This window comes from Hemibagrus wyckioides, linkage group LG16 (genome assembly GCF_019097595.1).
Source record: "Hemibagrus wyckioides isolate EC202008001 linkage group LG16, SWU_Hwy_1.0, whole genome shotgun sequence".
Classification (NCBI taxonomy): domain Eukaryota; kingdom Metazoa; phylum Chordata; class Actinopteri; order Siluriformes; family Bagridae; genus Hemibagrus; species Hemibagrus wyckioides.
The window spans coordinates 7,936,942-7,960,758 of NC_080725.1; the positions used below are offsets into that span (position 1 = coordinate 7,936,942).

The 23,817-nt window shown below is 41.2% G+C and overlaps 1 protein-coding gene across 5 annotated transcripts; it reads right to left on the reverse strand.

Moving 5' to 3' along the window:
* Positions 1–384: 384 nt before the first annotated feature.
* Positions 385–23,563, reverse strand: LOC131366650 (V-set domain-containing T-cell activation inhibitor 1-like). 5 transcript variants are annotated; one of them, XM_058411269.1, is made up of 7 exons: positions 23,423–23,563; positions 14,760–15,050; positions 13,310–13,588; positions 6,461–6,793; positions 1,774–1,866; positions 1,521–1,583; positions 385–1,329 (listed from the first exon to the last, which is right to left on the reverse strand). In XM_058411269.1, the coding sequence occupies exons 1-7, from the start codon at positions 23,520–23,522 to the stop codon at positions 1,229–1,231; spliced, it is 1,260 nt and encodes a 419-aa protein (XP_058267252.1). In that variant the 5' UTR covers positions 23,523–23,563; the 3' UTR covers positions 385–1,228. The 5 variants fall into 5 exon arrangements, 4 of the variants coding, with proteins under 4 accessions (XP_058267252.1, XP_058267251.1, XP_058267255.1 ...); XM_058411268.1 differs by having other exon boundaries at positions 1,521–1,586; XM_058411272.1 differs by lacking the exon at positions 1,774–1,866.
* Positions 23,564–23,817: the final 254 nt, after the last annotated feature.

Consider the following 23,817-nt stretch of genomic DNA (forward strand, 5'->3'; position numbering starts at 1 on the left):
AAGAGGAAAACTAAAACAGACCCTTTAAAAAAAATTATACAATTGTAATACTCTGACTGGTGCAACCAAAGAAATATTTTAGTTTTTTCATAATTTGTTTAAAAATATATTTCTTCAAAGGTGGTTTGTGATATTGACTATGATTTGTATAATAATAATGTAATATATATATATATATATATATATATATATATATATATATATATATTATATATTATATATATATATATATATATATATATATATATATATATATATATATGGCTGTATGACATAGAACTAACATACCATAATGTGTGAAATATTAAGAATTAAAGAAAACAGTAAACGTTAAATGAATTGAAATTATTTATTTATTATATATTTGATTAGATTTAAAGAAAAAAATCAAATACATTTGCATAGGCATAGAGCTGGTTTGAAAATTGGGGTTTTTGAAGTGTTCATGTGTTAGCTTCCCTTTAATTTTAATTACATTTATAAGAAATTTATTTCAAAAAATCACTTTTATATCTGCAGTCATTACATAATTTCCCTCTGCTTCTCTCCTCCATCCATTTATCTGTATATCTAGCTAATGTCCACAGGCAGTTATGATCAAATGATTGTTTCATTAACACAAATTATACGGGGCATAATAGCCCAAATGAATGCAAACTGATTAAAACTTATACACACAATTTATATGGGTTGACTATAACATAGTTAGCTTTCCTCTGCACTTAACCTAAAGTAAACTAAGTAAACAAGATGTCCAGTGCGAACAACCTTCTTGTTGTTGATAATGGGAATTATTTAAAACAAATTTAGATAAAGTAACACAAGGCTGTTTTTCACTTATAGACAACTTGCAATGATTAGCAATATGTATGGTGCTAGATTAGACCATAATACCCTTTTTTACACTCCCTCTTTATCAATGCAATCTACCTTCTGTCCCAGTAAAGCAGTAATCAAGTTCTGTGTTGTGAGGCAATAGATGGGCCTTAGAGTGGGCCTTTATTATTTGTATCTGCTATAACTCACAATTGAAAAAGCAATAATGTTACAAAATAAACTACTTCTACATATATTTCCTTTCATGGTATAAATATAAGAAGCACCCCCCACCCCACACACACACCACCACCAGAAACTATGTAATTGTCTGTGAAATATTATTTACTCAGATTTTCACCCTATACAGTACTACAGTGCACATAGAGAGTACTGCACAAAATGCATGCCACTACATTATATTAGATTTGCCCTTTTCTCTAGCTAAGGAGTCGTCTTTATTGTGCTCTGCATGTGGTTTGCATTCTGCTTGTAGCTCCTCCACTGAATTGACTATAAAAAAGAAAAAAATAAAAGCAGAAAAATTAGAGAAGTCATTAGTAATTAAATATTACTCCTCATGATTGAAATTTTTAATTATGAAACAAACATTTTAGTTAAAAAAACACACCCACCAAATACATTTAGCTTTATATTAATTTCATTTAACCAAATAATTTGTCAAGTGACAAGTGTTTTGTTACCTCTATGCATAGCCTGCATCTCTGTGTCATCTTGGTGGTCTTGCCAAGAATCTTTAGACTTACCTACTGACAACACATGAGAACATAATTGACTCTCTCTCACTATTTCTAATATATACGTGTGTGTGTGTGTGTGTGTGTACTAAAATTGCTTTAAAGTTACATATTTCAGTAATTGTGAAATTACATATAAATCTACCAACTGTAGCAAATAATTGACAATATGCCATAATTGATGGGCCTTCTTTTTTACCTTGACATTTTCTGTATATGTAGAAACTGACACAGAGGAGAACTAGAGCAGCTACTATAATAGCCAGTACCCACAGCTTGGACCCACTATTACCTAGAGAGAAAAACCTTTAATGAAATGTAACAAATAGAACATGTTGAAGGTAGGTAGTTAAATAAAACATGCTTTAGTCCTGTTTAATTATTAATTATGTTGGCTTGACAGTCAACATTTGTTATGCTGTTTAAGCTTATTCTACTGACAAAGCCAGTGTACTGTCTGCTGTTCAAGCTTATTTGTAGTGTTCTATTCATGAATGAATCTGTGTTTTTGAATGAATCCTTTAAGTGAACGAAACATTCTCATTCACTTCCATTCACTGAATGACTGGGCCCACTAACTTACTATGTTCTGAGCATAGAAGAAGCAAATGACTACAGGATGCTCAAGCAAGAAATCTTGGTGTACTATGGTCGATTTTCTGAGTATTACAAGTGGGTATTGTCCTGGAGTGAACCTCAGGATGCACAAGGACGCACAAGGATGGAATGGTTTCTCTGTGCTTCATCCCCAGAAAACCCCTCTCTGCCATCCTGACTGGGAGACCTCAGTCAGTCTGGATCAGGAGCAGCATCTCCAGCACCACCATACTGAGTACTGGAGCCCCTCAGGGCTGTGTGCACAGCCCACTGCTGTTCACTCTGCTGACTCATGAACCACATCACCAAGTTCGCCGATGACATGACCATGGTGGGTCTCATCAGCAAGAATAATGAGTCAGTGTACAGAGAGGAGGTACAACTAACAGCCTGGTGTAAAGCCAAAAACCCATCCCTGAACATTGACAAGACTAAAGAGATGGTTGTTGACTTTAGGAGAGCACAGAGTGGCCATTTTACACTGTTCATCGATGGATCCTCTGTGGAGACCGTCACGAGCACCAAATTCCTTGGTGTAAATCTGGTGGAGAACTTCACCTGGTCACTTAACACCAGCTCCATCAGCAAGAAAGCCCAGCAGTGTCTCTACTTCCTATGTAGGCTGAGGAAAGCCCATCTCCCTCCCTCCATCCTGACCGTGTTCAACAGAGGGACCATCAAGAGCATCCTGAGCAGCTGCATCACTGACTGGTTTGGGAATTGCACCGTCTCGGAATGCAAGACTCTTCAGCTGTCCACACTATCCACTGCAAAGACCATTGGAGTCTTTCCCCCCTCTATCACAAAAATGTGCACCACATGCTGCATCCACAAAGCCAACAGCATTGTGGACGACCCCACACACCCCTCACACGCAATCTTCACCCTCCTGTTGTCTGGAAAGTGGTGCCGAAGCATTCGGGCCCTCATAACCAGACTGTGTAACGTTTTTTCCCTCAAGCCATCAGACTTCTCAACATCCAGAACTGACTCTCTCTCTCTCTCTCTCTCTCTCTCTCTCTCTCTCTCTCTCTATCTCACAAACACACACACACTCACCTGTGTGAACAGACTCATGTTTACTACCTGTTTGCACTACTTCAGCCGCTGTTATAATGTTTCAACCGCTGCTATAATGTTTACTTATTTGCACTACTTCAACCTCTGCTACTGCGTTTTTGCACAATCCACATTATTAGATACCTGTTGTTTTTGTTTGTTTGTTTTTTTATACAGTTTCAAGTTTGCACATCACATTCCATTTTGTTTAATTGTGCATGCTTTTTCGGTACAATGTGTCCTGACTTGTGGTGTTCTTTATGCTTCCTCTTTTTGCACTTGTCTTTGCACTGTTTGCACCTGGTTGCACACATTGCACTTTATGTAACTAGGACAAACTTCTGTCCTAGTTCTGTGTTTGTTTGTAATTATATGTTGATTATGTAGCACCAGGGTCCTGGAGAAACATTTTCATATCACTATGTACTGCATCAGCTATAGGTGTTTGAAATGACAATAAAGGCTTCTTGACTTGACTTCACTTGACTAAGAAGCAGGTACATTCCTTTCTGGGGCTGGCTGGGTACTAGACATTTCAACAACTTCTCTAAAGCTGCCCTCTTTCAGATCTCACAAGGAAGGGCCAGCCGAACCAGGTAAAATGGATCACTACAATAGATTGGGCATTGCAACAGCTGAAGGAGGCCCTCACCATAGTGTCAGTGTTGTGGAACCTCAAATTCAGCCTCCGCTTTCAAGTGAAACAGATGCTTCAGACACAGGATTTGGTGCTGACCATTTCCAGATCAAGCCACGCTAGTGCTGTTGTTTAGTGGAGCTTTGCTGTAAATTCCATGCATTATTATTAGAAATTCAAACATTTGATTTGACCAATCAAATGCGTTTATTTTATATTTAACTTTTGAACTACCTGCATGTGGGCCTATCAGGTGATTGCTGAACCTTATTATAATGTTTGCATCCACAAATCACGCTTCAGTTTTCACTTCGTTCTAGTCTAATCTGGAAATGATCATGCGTGAACTCTGCGATAGGTAAAAATGTCATCTATTAACAAAAAATGTGAGTGGGGTTCAAAAAAGAAAAAAATTAATTCAAGCAGCAGAGGAAACATGTTGCTCAGTAAAATACCAAAGCCATCCAGTTATTTTACTAAAGCTAATGATGGAGTGAATTATTAACTTGATGCACATGTATTGCTTTTTGTATTTGGACAAACTCTATATATTCCCTTAAGGGGTGGGCCATGGGCGAGAGCCCAGTTGAAATACTGTTTTGCGTTATGATGCAAGCTTATCATTTAAATGCATTTTAAGCATTGTGGTTTAATTCAGTTTGGTAAATGCGTCTGTTGAGGTGATATGCTCACACCTAAGTTAAAGCAGCTGCTCGCGCAGCACCTGACTAAACTTGAGTTCTTGTTCAAGCTTTGTGCTCGGTAATAGTTAAAGTTAAAACGTGTTTTACTATTAGTATACAGTATGAGATCCTGAGGTTTTAAAGTGACAGCAGCTTTATAAAGACCCTTTGTCTCATCTTGATTTTATTATTGTAAAAGAACTTCAGCAGTGTTAGAAAGATGCACTTTTTTTCCTCGGTAGTTGGGGGTGGAGGGGCCCTGCAGTAACTCATAGCCCCAGGGCCCAGTGTCTTAATGCAGCCCTGCTTCTAACCTCCCCTTGACTGGTACAGTTAATTTCTATAATTCCATTAATGGGCAATATAGAATGGGCAGCTTGCACTTCTGTAATGGCACCATCAGTGCTGAAATGTATGTACTGTTTTTTTTTTTGTTTTTTTTTTATATGCTCCCATTCAGACAATGTCTTTTTCAGTAAAGGTGTTGCATATTATATGCATATACAATGCTATTCTGCATCTATTATATCAACATGATATCGTAGTAGAAGAGTCCAAGTGCTGAACTGTCCTGCCTTCTCTCCAGACGTTTCACCAATTGAAAACATTTGGCACATCATTAAATGAAAAATACAAAAGACAACCCAGGACCCAAGACAGCTAAAATTCTGTATCAGGCATGAATGCCACAATATTTTTCTCACAAAACTCCAGCAAGTGGTCTCAGTTCCCAGAAGTATGCAGAGACTAACTGGAGAAAACTCTAATAGGAAGAGGTCTGGCAGAACAAAAGCCACAACAGAATCAGATGACAAGTTCCTGAGAGTCAATGGCTTGTGTGATAGGTGGCTGACAGGACAAATGTTTCAAGAACAGCTTAATACTGGTTTAAGTAAGCAAGTCTCAGTTTCAGCTGTGACGAGAAGACTTGAAGCTGCAAGTTTGTCAGGTTGAGTGGTAGTAAGAAAGTCATTGCTAAAATGACAAAATAAGGCTTGTTATGACCATGAAGCTCCACCAGTGGACCTTTTGAAGAGGAAGAAAGTCTTATGGACAGATGAATAAAAAGTTAAACTCTTTTTTTTTTTTTTTTTTTTTTTTTTTTTTTTTTTTATATATGCTGTTGAGTAGGCTAAAGATGTTTACTCTATGGGTGACATCAACTATCAAACATGGAGGAAGAAATGTGCCTCTGGAGTGACAGAATGGGGCTCTTTTCCTGAATCCTGCGACCTGAATCAAAACTACTACCACAGCATTTTGTAGTGCCATGTAATACCCTTTGGTATATGCCTAGTTTGTCAAGGGTTCATCATACAGCAAGATAAATACCTAAAATTTACCTCCAGTACGATATTAGAAAAAAAACAAGATGATAGGCTTCAAATCATGAAATGGCTAGCACAGTCTCCAGACCCCACCAAGTTGGTTTAGAAAACTGGATAGACGGGTCAAATAAAAGCAGCCTACAAATGCAACGCATTTGTGGAAACTTCTGCAATAGTGTTGGGACGAACTTTCTAAACATATGATTTCTGTTGTAGAAAGAATGCCACAAATGTGTTTGGCGGATATATCTGCAAAGCTGGCTAATTTGAGTCGAAACATAACGATTACATGATTTCTTTGTCCATTTTTTAAAATTTGTTCTCTGCTTTAATTTCAAGAACACTGACATTAAACTGCTTAAATTTCAGTAAAAATGGAGGTGACTTGTGACCGGTAGTGTAAAGTCCAGTTTCAAACTTTCAGAGAGGCTTTATCAAGTCAACAAAAAAGTTGGTAATGATGAACTTTACCTTTCTAATTATTAATTATTCATTATATTAATCTACAATTAATGTTATTAATTTTACCCATACACATTGCACACACATTCATTCATATTTATAACTCTCATTCATATTCACCTGTCTGCAAAACTGCTTTGGAGGCATTGGCTTTGACTAAGGTTTGGACTATGTGTTTGACCTGGGAACCTGTAAATGTACAGGCATATGTCCTAGAAGGCTTAGAACCTAAATTGTTTAAGTAAAGTGATCCATCTCCCATCAGAGCCTTGTTCAGATCCAATTCTGCCTGGTCATCCCAGTGGTTTTTGATCCTTTGAGTTTGACTGTAATAGGTCAGGATGTCTGTCTGAGTGTTCATACTCAAGAACGTCCATGTGAGAGTGAAGTTTTTAAGATTCTTGGGAGCCATGCATGGAATAACCAGGTTTTGACCATTATTTAAAGACATTTCTGTAGATAAACAAAAGAAGAATAAATTACAAACCAAATTACAAACCAAAGCTGTATTATACCAGTTACAAAGCATTACATCAGAATGGCTACATTAGAAAGTAGAAATGTAAGAAAAACATACAAAGGTTATGAAATAGTCATAATGATGTGGGGCTGTGGGTGCTTTGAGCTTTGGGTCTTTAAATAGACAGATGCATAACAAATACTTATTTATAGAAAATAAAGTAGGTCTGCTTTTAAAGTAAAATCTTACTTAAATATAAAAATTTTTGAACCAATATATGTGAATGTGAATGAATAAGTGAATAAATAATAATTGTGTGGTCCTTGCCACTTCTTTAAACAAGCAAATAACCTCAGCTGAAAACAGATTATGATTTGTAGTTAATCAATATTCAAAAAACAGGTAGGAAATAGTCAGTGGCGGGCCATGCATTTCACACCTAGGCCTTCACTGGTGTCCTTCCTGAATTAATCCACCTCTATACCATCATTATGACACCACAGCAATAGATACTAATCAACCGTTAAATAGCAAAGTAAAAAAAAAAAAAGAAATTAGGCTACAGCATTTCACACCTCACAAGGAAGTCAATTTTATTACAGTCCGCCTTGAAAATGCATTTATAAGGATGTCGGTGACCAAAGAAGAAATGTGATTTCTTCTCCTCTGTCAGCCATCGTGAGTTAAAATATATATATATATATTTAATCTAATCTAGCCATGGGGGTCACAGTCCAATGACTTCTGTGCCGGTCCCAAGCCCGGATAAATAGAGAGGGTTGCGTCAGGAAGGGCATCCGGCGTAAAACATTGCCAAATTTAACCATGCGAATCGTCAGTACTCTAAATTTTATACCGGATCGGTCGAGGCCTGGGTTAACAACGACCGCCATCGGCGCCATTGACCTACAGGGCGCTGGTGGAAATTGAGCTACTGTTGGTCGAAGAAGTAGAGGAGGAAGGAGAGTGCGTAGACAGAGAGAGAAGAGGAAAGGTAAGAGTGTAGGACTGAGAATAGGAACTCTGAATGTTGGTACTATGACAGGGAATGGTAGAGAGCTGGCTGATATGATGGAGAGAAGGAAGGTGGATATACTGTGTGTACAGGAGACCAGGTGGAAGGGTAGCAAGGATTCAAGCTGTTTTATTATGGTGTGGATAGTAAGAGAAATGGGGTAGGTGTGGTCCTGAAGGAGGAGTTTGTGAGGAATGTTCTGTAGGTGAGGAGAGTGTCAGACAAGGTGATGAGTCTGAAGTTAGAGGTTGAAGGGGTGATGTTGAATGTTGTTAGTGGTTATGCCCCACAGGTAGGTTGTGAGTTAGACGAGAAAGAGAGAGAGATTCTGGAGTGAATTAGATGAGGTGATAGAGAGTATTCCAACAGGTGAGAGAGTGGTGATAGGAGCAGATTTTAATGGACATGTTGGTGAGGGGAACACAGGTGATGAGGAGGTAATGGGCAAGTTTGGAGTTAAGGAAAGGAACCTTGAAGGACAGATGGTAGTGGACTTTGCTAGGAGGATGGACATGGCTGTGGTTAACACTTATTTTCAGAAGAGGGAGGAGCATAGAGTGACTTACAAGAGTGGAGGTAGGAGCACACAGGTAGACTACATCCTATGTAGAAGAGGCAATCTGAAAGAGATTAGTGACTGTAAAGTGGTAGTGGGAGAGAGTGTAACCAGACAGCATAGGATGGCGGTGTGTAGGATAAATTTGATGGTCTGTAAGCAGAGGTCAAAGATAGAGATGGAGAAGAAAACCAAGTGGTGGAAGCTGAAAAAGGAGGAATGTTGTGAGGAATTTAGATGGAAGTTGAGGCAGGCTCTGGGTGGTCAGGTAGTGCTGCCAGCTGACTGGGAAACTACAGCAGAAGTGATCAGGAAGAAAGGTGCTGGGTGTGTCATCTGGAAGGAGGAAAGAAGATAAGGAGACTTGGTGGTGGAATGAGGAAGTTCAGGATAGTATTCAGAGGAAGAGTTTAGCCAAGAACAAGTGGGACATGGACAGGACTGAAGAGAATAGACAGGAATACAAGGAGTTACAGCACAGAGTGAAGAGGGAGGTGTCTAAGGCCAAGCAGAAGGCGTATGATTTGTACACTAGGTTAGACACTAGAGAAGGAGAGAAGGGCTTGTACAGGTTAGCTAGGCAGAGGGATCGAGATGGGAAGGATGTGCGGCAAGTTAGAGTTAAGGATAGAGATGGAAAGGTGCTCACAAGTGAGGAGAGTGTACGGAGGAGATGGAAGGAGTACTTTGAAGAGCTGATGAATGAGGAAAATGAGAGGGGAAAAAAAAGAGTTGAAGGGGTGAACTCTGTGGAACAGAAAGTAGATAAGATTAGAAAGGATGAAGTCAGGAAGGCTTTGAAGAGGATGAAAAGTGGAAAGGCAGTTGGTCCTGACGACATCCCGGTGGAGGTCTAGAAGTGTCTAGGAGAGGCGGCAGTGGAATTTTTAACTAGTCTGTTTAACAGGGTTTTAGAGAGTGAGAAGATGCCTGAGGAATGGAGAAGTAGTGTATTAGTGCCGATCTTTAAGAATAAGGGTGACGTGCAGAGTTGCAGCAACTATAGGGGGATAAAGTTGATGAGCCATACAATGAAGCTATGGGAAAGAGTAGTGGAAGCTAGGTTAAGGAAGGTAGTGGAAATTTGTGAGCAGCATTATGGCTTCATGCCCAGAAAGAGCACAACAGATGCAATTTTTGCTCTGAGAATGTTGATGGAGAAGTATAGCGATGGTCAGAGAGTGTTGCACTGTGTGTTTGTAGACTTGGAGAAAGCATATGACAGGGTGCCAAGAGAAGAGCTGTGGTACTGTATGAGGAAGTCAGGAGTAGCAGAGAAGTATGTCAGAGTGGTGCAGGACATGTATGAGAGGAGCAGGACAGTGGTGAGGTGTGCTATAGGTCAGACAGAGGAGTTCAAAGTGAAGGTGGGACTGCATCAGGGGTCGGCTCTGAGCCCTTTCCTGTTTGCTATGGTGATGGACCAGTTGTCAGAGGAAGTCAGACAGGAGTCTTGGACAATAATGTTTGCAGATGACATTGTGATCTGTAGTGAGAGCAGGGAGCAGGTGGAGGAAAACCTGGAGAGGTGGAGGTTTGCGCTGGAGAGAAGAGGAATGAAAGTCAGCCGTAGTAAGACTGAGTAAATGTGTGTGAATGACAGGGAGGGAAGTGGAACAGTAAGATTACAGGGTGAAGAGGTGAAGAAGGTACAGGAGTTTAAGTACTTGGGGTCAACAGTCCAGAGTAATGGAGAGTGTGGGAAAGAGGTAAAGAAGTGAGTACAGGCAGGTTGGAATGGGTGGAGAAAGGTGTTGGGAGTTCTGTGTGTGAGAAAAATTTCAGCGAGAATCAAGGGGAAGGTGTACAGGACAGTGGTGAGACCAGCCATGCTGTATGGTTTAGAGACAGTATCACTGAGACAGAGATAGGAGTCAGAGCTGGAGGTAGCAGAGCTGAAGATGTTGAGGTTCTCTTTGGGAGTGACAAGGTTGGACAGGATTAGGAACGAGTACATCAGAGGGAAAGTTCATGTTGGACGTTTGGGGGACAAAGTTAGAGAGGCCAGGTTAAGATGGTTTGGACATGTCCAGAGGAGGGAGAGTGACTATATTGGTAGGAGAGTGTTGGACATGGAGCTGCGAGGCAGGAGGAAAAGAGGAAGGCCAAAGAGGAGGTATATGGATGTAATAAATGAGGATATGAAGCTAGTGGGTGTAAGTGTTGAGGATGCAGAAGAGCCTCTGCAGCAGAGGTAAGTTTTGGTCTTGCTTTACTGGGATGATCTTCGTGAGCCAGTTTCATCATGGTGCTTGATGGGTTTTGCAAATGCACTTGACAATACTTTTCTTGCAAGAACTATTCCAGAACACCTGACCTTCATGTCTTAAAATAACAACTGATTGTTGTTTTTTGTCATTACATATGGATTACTTAAGTCCATGTGTTATTTCATAGTTTTGAAATCTCCAGTATTGTTCTAGAATGTAGAAAATAAATCCCTAAACAAAAAACATTGAATTAAATGGTGTGTCCAAACTTTTGACTGGTAGTGTATATTTAGTTTGAGCGGTTCGCTGCCTCTGACTACTCCAATTATCCAATCAAAGGACGGGAAATTGCTGACGTACCTGTATGCCTGCTAGATGGCCCCACTGACGCCAACTCGAAATCTGATTGGTTAATGTAACAATTTCATTGCCACTTATTTTAAGCTATGGGCGCCTGCACTATTGATTCTGAAGGCCTTAAGGCAGATTTCTTTCACCCTGGCAACACATGATGTCAGCCACTGGCTGAAATATGATTGGATAAACACTATCATAAATATACACTACTGGAAGCAGTACAACCAAGAGAATAGCTATGAAATGTAGAGAATAGACTATTAGGAATAATTTAATACACATTCATGGAAAATTATATTAAATATATTAAAATGCAAGTCAGTGATTCAGATCACTGCTGTTTAGGCCAGCAGAGAAGGCCTTGCTGGCCCTGATAGCCCACCACTGGAAGTATCCTCTTCCTATTTCCACAGTCATCATGAGAGCAATAAGCAATGAGATGTTACTAATGAAATGCACAAATTTATTAAATCATCAATTGTGACCTTTTGGCCGTTTGGTGTTTGTCATGTGTGTGTCTACACCTTAGACGTTTATGAGGACCACACAATTGTTATTTGGCCATGATAAATAACATGATTTTTTAAAATTGACTTTGGGCTTTCAAGGACTCAATTATAGAGGTTAATTCAGACACTATTATAATAAATACACTATATTGCCAAAAGTATTCGCTCACCCATCCAAATAATCAGAATCAGGTGTTCCAATCACTTCCATGGCCACAGGTGTATAAAATCAAGCACCTAGGCATGCAGACTGTTTTTACAAACATTTGTGAAAGAATGGGTCGCTCTCAGGAGCTCAGTGAATTCCAGCGTGGAACTGTGATAGGATGCCACCTGTGCAACAAATCCAGTCGTGAAATTTCCTCGCTCCTAAATATTCCACAGTCAACTGTCAGCTGTATTATAAGAACGTGGAAGTGTTTGGGAACGACAGCAACTCATCCACGAAGTGGTAGGCCACGTAAACTGACGGAGCGGGGTCAGCGGATGCTGAGGCGCATAGTGCGAAGAGGTCCCCAACTTTCTGCAGAGTCAATCGCTACAGACCTCCAAACTTCATGTGGCCTTCAGATTAGCTCAAGAACAGTGCGCAGAGAGCTTCATGGAATGGGTTTCCATGGCCGAGCAGCTGCATCCAAGCTGTACATCACCAAGTGCAATGCAAAGCATCGGATGCAGTGGTGTAAAGCACGCCGCCACTGGACTCTAGAGCAGTGGAGACGCGTTCTCTGGAGTGACGAATCGCGCTTCTCCATCTGGCAATCTGATGGACGAGTCTGGGTTTGGCGGTTGCCAGGAGAACGGTACTTGTCTGACTGCATTGTGCCAAGTGTAAAGTTTGGTGGAGGGGGGATTATGGTGTGGGGTTGTTTTTCAGGAGCTGGGCTTGGCCCCTTAGTTCCAGTGAAAGGAATTCTGAATGCTTCAGCATACCAAGACATTTTGGACAATTCCGTGCTCCCAACTTTGTGGGAACAGTTTGGAGCTGGCCCCTTCCTCTTCCAACATGACTGTGCACCAGTGCACAAAACAAGGTCCATAAAGACATGGATGACAGAGTCTGGTCTCAGACCTCAACCCGATAGAACACCTTTGGGATGAATTAGAGCGGAGACTGAGAGCCAGGCCTTCTCGTCCAACATCAGTGTGTGACCTCACAAATACGCTTCTGGAAGAATGGTCAAAAATTCCCATAAACACACTCCTAAACCTTGTGGACAGCCTTCCCAGAAGAGTTGAAGCTGTTATAGCTGCAAAGGGTGGACCGACGTCATACTGAACCCTATGGATTAGGAATGGGATGTCACTTAAGGTCATATGCGAGTCAAGGCAGGTGAGCGAATACTTTTGGCAATATAGTGTATTTGCAGGAAAATAATCTCATATTATGAGCAAAAGTATTTTAAGGTCTGGTGAATCTAATTTACAGTTGCAAGAAAAATTATGTGAAGCCTTTGAAATTATCTGCATTTGAAATTATCTGGAGTGTCTCAGTCAGAGCCTGGGATTAAATGCATTAATCCACAGCTTCAGGGCAATGCCTGGTTGAGGTTGTTGCAGACAAAGGACTGTTGCAGACAGGTTTAATGGGATATGTTAAATAGAAACATAATAGGTTATGATTGCTTGTGTGTTGTTTGCCTTGTTTGTTCTATGCGTGTGACTTTGGTGAAGATATTATGACAGTTTATCACCAATTAATTCAGAAACCAAACTCATTCAAAAGGGTTCACATAATTTTTCCACGGTATTTCTATACACAATTGGAAATTAAGCTGAGTTTTTAAAAAATCATGTGTATGTTAGTAAGTATATTGTACAGTCCATTATATGTGTCTGCATTCTTTTTAATTACTGCATACCTGTCTGAAGCAGTGAAGCTTTCCACGATTGTGAGCTGTATTTTGATGTGATACTGCAGATGTAGGTAAGATTTGAGTTTGTGCACATTTTCTTTAGAGTACTATCTATACTATACAGGTCATTTGAATCTGCTCTCATTCGAGTGACAGCTTGCAAGGAAGTAGAAGCAGATCTTGGCTCGGTAGACCAAATAAGCAGAGGGGCAGGGTACACACCAGTTGAAGAGCAATGCAAATGCTCAGTGGGACTGACCCCAATTGCAATCCCATGGATAGGAGCTGCAAAAAGTATGCAGTGAAGATATGATAACAGTACATTGTACAACACAGTACCCCATTTAAATTTCAGCATAAATGGAAATCTATGAAAGGGGAGAAAGATGTTTTAATCAAACAGCTGTATTATAGATTGATCAAACATAACATTGAAACCACTGACAGGTGAAGTGAATATCACTAGTTACATCACAATGGCACCTGTCAAAACTGTGGGATATATTAGGCAACAAGCAAACATTCACTTCTCAAAATTGATGGGAAGAAGGAAAAAAAACATGCTGGCATAAGGATCTGAGCAATTGTAGCATCTCCAAAATGGCAGCAACAACATGGTAATGGATGCCTAAGGCTCACTGATGCTAATCGGGTGCAATGGATAGCCCATCACATCCCACAGAAGATAGAGAGATATCAGAACACAGTGCCATAGATTGGTCATTGTGTCCATGCTGACCCCTGTCCACTGATGAAAGTGCTTATAACATGCACATGAGTATCAGAAATGGACTATGAAGAAATGGAAGACGATGGTCTGGTCTAATGAATCAGGTTTTCTTTTACATCATGTGGACAATCAGGTACAAGAGTTTCACTTACCTGAGGAAATAATGGTACCAGAATGCACTAAAGTATGAAGGCAAGCCATTAAATGCAGTCTGATGCTCTGGGCAATGTTCTGCTGGGAGAGCTTAGATCCCAGCTTTTGTGTGGATTTTACTTTGGTATGTACACTGTTAGGTAGCAGTAGCAGAAACCCAACTACACTCCAAATTGGAATGGTCTGAGGAAAAAGAGTTGACTAAATGTTGATTTAGCCTGCAAATTTCACAGATCTGAAGGATGTGTTGGACAAATAAGTCCAATCCTATAGAGGCCCCACCTCACAACTTAGAGTATCTGCTGCTTAGTGCCAATTACTACATATCACTTTTAGACATCTTGTAGAGTCCATGCTTTGATGGGTCAGAGCTGTTTTGGCAGAACAAGGAGGACCTATACAATATTAGGAAGGAGGTTTTAATGTTATGGCTGATCATGTGTACATTCAATGAATGTTTGATATTGCTAAGTCATATTCTTACAACAACTCTTTCAAAAGCTATTGGTTCTTAGAGGTAATGGCTACTGGCTCTTGTCTTCAGAGGTTTAATGTTATAACAGAAAGACTAACCTTCAATCTTGACTATGACATGAGACTCCAGGATAGCCTTGGTGGTATTAACCACACATTTATAGCGACCTCTGCTTTTTACACTGCTGAACTGCAAATGCAGGGAGGCATTGCCATGTGACACTTCATCAGTAAACACTGAAATGTTGTTAACTGATTCATCTCCATTCTCCAGGAGACTGTATATGAGTGTTCCCTGTTTGTACCATTGAAAAACAACCTCTTCCGTAGATGGAGGGAAGGTACAGGGCAGGATACAGTCTTCAGAGTATATGCAGGTCACATGAACATCTAGAATCAAAGATAATAAGCACATAAATTTAATTTTAACTATTCTTAACTCAACAAACAGGTCCTGGGCAATTTATTAACATTTATTAAATTTTTTTAGGTAAATGCCTTGAAATAAGTAGGAAAAAGGAAGTACTAAAAATAGAAAGAAAAGTGTTTTCAAACATTAATGGCATTTGGCAGACACCCTTATTCAGAGCAACTTCATCTAACTGTGTTCATCTAATTGGGCCTTCTTTCCCACTATCTCTCTGGGGAGGCCCAATTGGCCTTCCACACACTGAATACAGAGGAAGCTTATGACTACAAAATGCAAAAACCAAGAAATTCTGACATGCTGCAGTCAATCCCATCAGTGCCGTGGCCAAATATCACAAGTGGTCCTATCATCCTGGACTGAATCCATGGGCCTAGATCAATGCTATGCTGGGTCTGTAGTTTTGCCTATGTGACGTTTACTAGTGTAGAGAAGGAGGACCGCTCCGAAGTTGAGTTGTGTGTGTGTGTGTGTCCCACCCCCGTTTTTTCTATTTATTATTTATTTATTTATTTTCTTCCTCTCTTTTCTGTCTCTCACTCAGTCTCCTTTCTTCTTTTCTCCCATTGCAGAAGGAAATACAATCTCCAGTCTCCTCAATCACACAATTCATTCTAGATGATTGCTGACACTGCAAGTATGGGTAAAGGTGTACGCCCGATATGGAATACCAAGGGAACGAACAAGGCCGTTAAGGTCAGGAAGGTAATGACACAGTTGCAGCATTTGAAAGGGGATATTGTATTTTTACAGGAAACACATCTTAAAACATCTGAAGTCCAACGACTTAAAAAAGGTTGGATGAGTCATGTTTCATTCCAAATTTTCTACTAGGGCTAGAGGGGCTGCTATAATTATTAGTAAGACTATACCGTTTGAGCCAGCACAAACTATTGAGGACATTAATGGTCGTTATGTCATTGTGTCAGGCTTGCTACAGAACCTTCCAGTGGTTCCAGTGGTATTAACCTCTTTGCTAAAATCCCAAACAGCGACAGTCATCACATATTGATAGGTGGTGACTTTAACCTGGTGCAAGACACAAGTCTTGATAGGTCATCATCTAAACAAATTAATATATTGAGTTCTGCTAAAGTAGTGCTTAGTTATTCATTTAGGAATTTCAGACCCCTGAAAGTTTAAAAACCCCCACAGCAAAGCTTTCCTTTTTTTCTTCCCCACATCAAAGCTTTTCACGGATTGACTTTTTTCTGATTGATAATAAACTGTTACATCTGGTTACCGCCAGTGAGTACCACCCAATTGTTATTTCAGATCATGCCCCCACGTCACTTGATATTAATTTCCCACTAGTTTCCCACTGTTGCTTGCCCACCTCTGTGGAAATTGGGTCCTCATCTATTAGCGAATCACGAGTTTAAGAATTTTGTTGCCACTCAAATTAGTAACTACATTGACTTCAATGATACACCTCAGGTTAGTAGTGGTTTTTTATGGGAAGCTCTTGAAGCTTTTGTTCGGGGTCAGATTATTTCTTTCACTTCACACTTACGTAAAAGTGAAAGGGCTAAAAGGCAGGACATTTTAGATAAGATCTTTGAACTTGATGAAGCATATGTGGTCTCCCCCACCCTTTGCAAAAAGCGACTTGTATTACAATCGGAATATGACTGCTTGATGACTCGTTGTAGAGAGACAACTACGACAAACCACGCAGCGTTTTTCTGAACATGACGATAAGGCGGGTAGACTCTTAGCTCAACAGGCTCGTGCAGCTAGTGCCTCTAGGTTAATTCCAAGAATTATTTCTTCTAGTGGCAATCTTATGGCAGACCCGGCTGTCATCAACAAGGCTTTTCTAGATTTCTATATTAACCTCTATACCTCAGAGTACTCTTCAAGCTCAGTGATGATCCATAGCCCCTTAAACTCATTAAATTATCCCAGAATTGACAAAGACACAGCTATCAAATTAGGCAGCCCCATTTCTCCTCAAGAGGTTCAAGAGGCCCTTGGACTGATGCAGAATGGGAAATTTTTACAGATTCACCACAATTTTAATGTTACCCCTTTCACCCCTAGACCATCTTTAAAAAAAGGTTGTACCATGGATCAACTATTGAATAGGTTTCTTTGGAGTAATAAGCCGGCTCGTATTAGAAGGTCGGTTTTGCAGCTTCCCAAATCTGAAGGAGGTTTAGCACTCCCTAACTTCCTAACTACTCTATTGGGTTGGCCATAGAGGTTGTGCTTCTAGCCCACCCTGGGTACACATAGAGATATCTTCCTCTTGCTCCCTGCTTTCTAATATCTGTTCTCAGCTTCCTCTCAAGTTACATAAAATTTCGAGCAACCCTGTAGTTTTTAACACTATTAAGATTTGGCTTCAATTCAGGAAACAATTTGGTTTACCTAAAGCTTCAATACATGTGCCAATCTCAAAAAAATCATTTATTTCCCCCGTCCCTTTCAGATCATGTTTTTAATATTTAGGCACTTATTTTCTACTTTGAGTGACTTGTATGAAAAAAGTCTTTTCCTCTTTTTCTTCTGTCAGTTAAATTCGACCTCCCTAATAGCCATTTTTTTCGTTTCCTTCAGGTGAGGCACTTTATTCAGAAGCTATTCCCCTATTTCCCAAATCAGCCCCCTGAATCAGAAAATGATTTAATTCTCACCCTTGACCATGGTCACAGGCGGCTGATATCTGCTATTTACGGTAAAATACTTTCCTTCACATCAACTTCACTTGACCCCCTTAAACAAACCTGGGAACAAGATTTGGGTACCAATATATCTCAGGACCAGTGGAAGAATATTCTTAGTTTAACTCATTCTTTGTCTATCTGTGCAAGACATGCTCTAATACAATACAAAGTACTTCACAGAGCTCACTTTACCAATGCTAAACTGGCTAAAATATTTCCTAACAGAAGTGATGCCTGTAATAGATGCAAACAATCTCCAGCGGATCATTTACATATGTTTTGGTCTTGTCCGATGTTAATGGACTACTGGTCGGAGGTTTTCAGAACACTCTCACTTGTTATGGGACCTTTGTTGTTTTTGTTTCCTGATTTTTTTTTTTTTTTTCTTTTCTAACAGGCATCTTGTGTCATTTTGTAACTCATGTAACACCTTTTCATATGTCTACAAAATTTAATAAATAAATGGGTAAAAAAAAAAATCCTGAGCGATTGAAGCTGTGGTTGCTCACTGTGCATCTGGATATTAACACACACATTCTCGTTGTACCTTCTTTTAGTAAAGAGCATTTGACTTATTTGCACTTCCTTGGTCTTTGCACATTCAGTTTGTAAACACTGGGTCTGTAGTTTTGCCTACGTCATGCATAACCTTTCGATGTGATTGCATAGTATGTAATCACAGTTGAAAGGTACACTATATTGCCAAAAGTATTCACTCACCCATCCAAATAATCAGAATCAGGTGTTCCAATCACTTCCATGGCCACAGGTATATAAAATCAAGCACCTAGGCATGCAGACTGTTTTTACAAACATTTGTGAAAGAATGGGACGCTCTCAGGAGCTCAGTGAATTCCAGCGTGGAACTGTGATAGGATGTCACCTGTGCAACAAATCCAGTCGTGAAATTTCCTCGCTCCTAAATATTCCACAGTCAACTGTCAGCTGTATTATAAGAACGTGGAAATGTTTGGGAACGACAGCAACTCAGCCACGAAGTGGTGGGCCACGTAAACTGACGGAGCGGGGTCAGCGGATGCTGAAGCGCATAGTGCGAAGAGGTCGCCAACTTTCTGCAGAGTCAATCGCTACAGACCTCCAAACTTCATGTGGCCTTCAGATTAGCTCAAGAACAGTGCGCAGAGAGCTTCATGGAATGGGTTTCCATGGCCGAGCAGCTGCATCCAAGCCATACATCACCAAGTGCAATGCAAAGCGTCGGATGCAGTGGTGTAAAGCATGCTGCCACTGGACTCTAGAGCAGTGGAGACGCGTTCTCTGGAGTGACAAATCGCGCTTCTCCATCTGGCAATCTGATGGACGAGTCTGGGTTTGGCAGTCGCCAGGAGAACGGTACTTGTCTGACTGCATTGTGCCAAGTGTAAAGTTTGGTGTAGGGGGGATTATGGTGTGGGGTTGTTTTTCAGGAGCTGGGCTTGGCCCCTTAGTTCCAGTGAAAGGAACTCTGAATGCTTCAGTATACCAAGACATTTTGGACAATTCCATGCTCCCAAGTTTGTGGGAACAGTTTGGAGCTGGCCCCTTCCAATTCCAACATGACTGTGCACCAGTGCACAAAGCAAGGTCCATAAAGACATGGATGACAGAGTCTGGTATGGATGAACTTGACTGGCCTGCACAGAGTCCTGACCTCAACCCAATAGAACACCTTTGGGATGGATTAGAGAGGAGACTGAGAGCCAGGCCTTCTCGTCCAACATCAGTGTGTGACCTCACAAATGCGCTTCTGGAAGAATGGTCAAAAATTCCCATAAACACACTCCTAAACCTTGTGGACAGCCTTCCCAGAAGAGTTGAAGCTGTTATAGCTGCAAAGGGCGGACCGACGTCATATTGAACCCTATGGATTAGGAATGGGATGTCACTTAAGTTCATATGCGAGTCAAGGCAGGTGAGCGAATACTTTTGGCAATATAGTGTATGTCACGGACACGCATTCCAGAGCTAGTGATAGACAACCTTTTGTGGTTAAAGTATACAAATCTTTTTATTTTTCTAAGAAAATGACATTGTTTCACTAGATAAGACCTTTCTTCCTCAGCTGGGATCATTTAGAGCCCCTTGGAGCTGCATTTAAACTGCATTTTGGAAGTTCAAACTCACGGGCACCATTGAAGTCCACTATATGAAGAAAAATCCTGAAATGTTTTCCTCAAAAAAAATTTCTTTATGACTGAAGAAAGAAAGACATGAACATCTTGGATGATAAGTGGGTGAGTAAATTATTTGTAGACTTTTGTTATGGAAGTGAACTTCTCCTTTAACTCTGGTAGCACACTGGCCTGACCCTCGGTGCTGGGCTGAAAAGTAATGCCGATGGGGACCCTATCAGTCTTGTAGGTTAGTGGCAATACCTGAGGTTCCTGTTGCACACACAAATCCAGAACAAGGAGGGTGTGTGGCTTGTGGGGCTAATCCCTGACCTCTCTGTTCCCCTGCTGTAAGGACAGGACTGGCCAGGATTCCCCACATCAAGGCCCTGTCAACATCAGAAGCCCACTACGTCATGGTAGCAGAGGATCTACATGGCTCGGAAAGAAGGGGATGCTCAGACCTCCTCAGAAGGTGAGACATCCAATAATCTTATTCTTTTGCATTTCACCAGGTCTCTTTGGAGGGAGTCTTGGCTGGGAGCAAAAGAGGATGACAGGCTTTAACGCTGTTGAGGGCCAAGTGGACCCCACCCATGGCCTACCAGCAACATGCTTCCTCATACACATGGGCCTCCTGTACCAGCATACAGAACAGTGCAGCCAGTCTAGTGACCTCCTAGTTGTACCTATATCCAGAACCTTGGCATTAATGCACCTGACCCATGCACATCCCCTAGGGGGCCACCTGTGCCCACAACAGTCAGGAATAGTGAAGCACCTGAGGACATCCGTCTACCACCCGTAGACCAATGGCTTGGTAGAAGGCTTCAACCAAACACTGAAGAGGATGATTTGGTATATGAAGAGGAGAGGAACTGGGACCTCTTTCTGACTTACATCCTCTTTGCTATATGAGAGACTCCTCAGGCATCCATAGGCTGCACCCCCTTTAAGCTCCTCTACAGGCAGTGACCTTGAGGACTGTTGGATGTGGCCTGGGAAGTGTTTGAAAAGCAGTCTTCCCCGTCTATCCCTAGGGGTCATGCCTATTGTCTGAGAACACATGGAAGCTGCACAGCTGGACCAACAACAAGCGTACAAACTGCCCGCACAACTGAAAGAGTTCCAGCCTGGAGACCAGGTGCTGCTCCTCATCCCCAATGCTGCTTGCAAATTTCTGGCTCAGTGGCAAGGTCCATTTACAATCTTCAAGAGGGTGGCTCTGGTCATCTACTGCCTGCAACAGCTAGGTAAGCATGCATCAATCTAATTAAAAAGTGGTGGGAGCCTGCTCCTATTGTGTCTGCGCTTGCTGCCCCACAGATCCATTGAGTGTGCCTAGGTTGGAGAGGGGCTGATCTCAATCTATCCCAACAGCAAGACCTGATGGAGCTGGTGGACCTGTATGCCAAATCCCAGTGGCAGTGTATGATTGTGCAATGACTTCCAGAAGCTCAATCAGGTCTCAATCTTCAGTAGCTACCCTCTCCCTCAAATAGATGACTTGGAAAGCCTGGGGAGAGCCCGATTTATATCCATGCTCGACCTTACAAAGAGGTACCTGGCAGGTTGCCCTAGCACCTGATGCTATGGAAAAAAAAGCCTTCAACATCACCAGCAGCCACTGGCTACTAGGGCACCACAACATTCCAGAGGCTGATGAATATTGTGCTGCAGCCTCATCACACATATGCCGCAGAGTACTTGGACAACGTGGTCATACATTCCACCACCTGGTCATACCACCAACACCTATCTGGAGGAGGTCCTAGGAGCTCTTCAGAAGGTTGGGATCATGGTCACCCCAAAAAAGTACCATTTGGGGCTGACTGAGGCATTGTATCTGGTGTACCACATAGGCCATGGACTCCTCATGTCCCAAGAGAAGAAGATGGAAGGGGTGAATTATTACCCCTGTCCCACTACCAAGAAGTAGGTAGGTGCCTTTTTGGGGCTGGCTGGGTATTAGACATTTTGTGCCTAACATCTCTTTTATAGCCTCACTCCTCTCAGACCTCACAAAATAGAGCCAGCTGGACCAGGTACAGTGTATCAGCATGCCAGAGCAGACATTCCAGCAACTATAGGAAGCCCTAACCAGCATGCCAGTGAACCCTGACTTCAGCCTCTCCTTCTTGGTCCACATGGATGCTCCAGACACACAACTTTGCGTTGTTTTTTCGCAGAACTTTAAAGGGGAGGAGCACTCAGTCCTCTACGTTAGTAGGAATCTGAGCCCCACCAAGAAGCTCTATGCTGCCATGGAGCGAGAAGCCCTCACATTATTGCGAGGGCTTCTCACTGGTTGGGCCATCAAGGAGCTCAGGTTCTACCTGGTTGGCACTTCATCTTAGTGACCAGCCATGCCCCTCTCCAGTGGATGGCAAAGGCTAAAGACACAGAGTAACATGTTGGTTTCTTTTATTGCAGGAATTCTTATTCCAGGCCCAACACAGAGCATGGGCCCAGCAATGAAATGCAGACAGCCTGTCCAGACATCATGCCATGTGGGCCCAACAGCCAGCAGTAGCTAGGAGCTCATAGCTGGGGGTGGGGGTGGTATGTGACTGCTTGCACTACTGCCTTTTGGCACAATTTTACCCTCTCTTCCTTCTACTACCACTCGGGTGCTGAATGGAAAGTTCCAATGCCAAGTAGCACATGGCTGCAGCGCAAGGTGACAAAAGTGCAGCAGAACCAGCAGCCAATCAGAGGGGCACCTCAAACTCCTGATGCTCTCTAAGCCAGCTGATCCCCACCAGCCTCCCGGGTCCCTATTTATCACCGTAAAGATTGCTTTCACCTTCCTTTTTGTTAAACAAAAGCACACAAGTTCACCGTATCTGCCTCTGGTGTGTCTGTGTTCTGCCCCTCACAGCCCTGAGTCACTCACACCACCCAGTCACACAAATATGCATAGCTGACCTGGTATCTAACTATAATAGTAATAATATTTTCCAATTTGAAATGTATTCTATGTATCAGATATTAGAGTTGATTCCCAAAAGAAGGTATGTAATTTTTTTTTATAGTATAGAGATTTAAATGCCACATAAAATTGTTTTATTGTGAAAATATTGGGTTGTAATGCAGTTAATTTAATGTTATGGCAATTTAAGTACATGCAGTCCAAAATAATTCCCTGAATGTGTTGAGAGTAAAGCATATGATATTACACTGAATAAGACACACTGGAATCAAATATTTGAAATGACTTTGAATTGAATTTGCATATTAGAAAATTAGCTGGCCTATAATATTGAATTATATTTATTACAACAGTAGCATCACCTAATAAACAAAGTTATACATGTGGATAGTGGTAACTTGTGCAAATCTATTAATATACTAACTGTTATACATTTTCAATGACTCAGCAATCAAACTTACCAAAGAAAAAAATGATTGTCTACTTTACATTTTTGATTCATACATAGGCTTGTTGAATTGCCTCTTTGATTTTATGAATCTACTTATTAAAAATTAAAATTTATTCACAAGTCTGTATTAAATTATAAGTAATTATGAAAAAGGAGAGAACCAAAATCTTACCTGGAATCTTATTTTGACCACAAGAATGTGTCCATAAGAGAGTATAAATCTTAAAGAGTGTGTGTAACACACTCTTATTGGATTTGCTGAACAGCTGCATATGCTTTGTGATGTCAAATTGTTAGGAAAGTTAGATAGAGAGAAGTTTTTCTTAGTAGAATGTAATCTGATCCTGTCCTCTGAGTAAACAGAATAGAAAATGCTGTTTGAAAATCCCAAATTCACATGAGTGGAGTAGCAGGCAAACAATTGATTCAGTCACTAAGGCTCATGCCTCTTTGAAGCTAAACAAAGAGGTGTAGCCAATGATTTGACTGTGCAGCTGTGAGGTGTGTTGAAATTTGAGCCAGAGAAAGAGAGGAAGGTTGACACACCCAGGGAAGACCATTTGACTG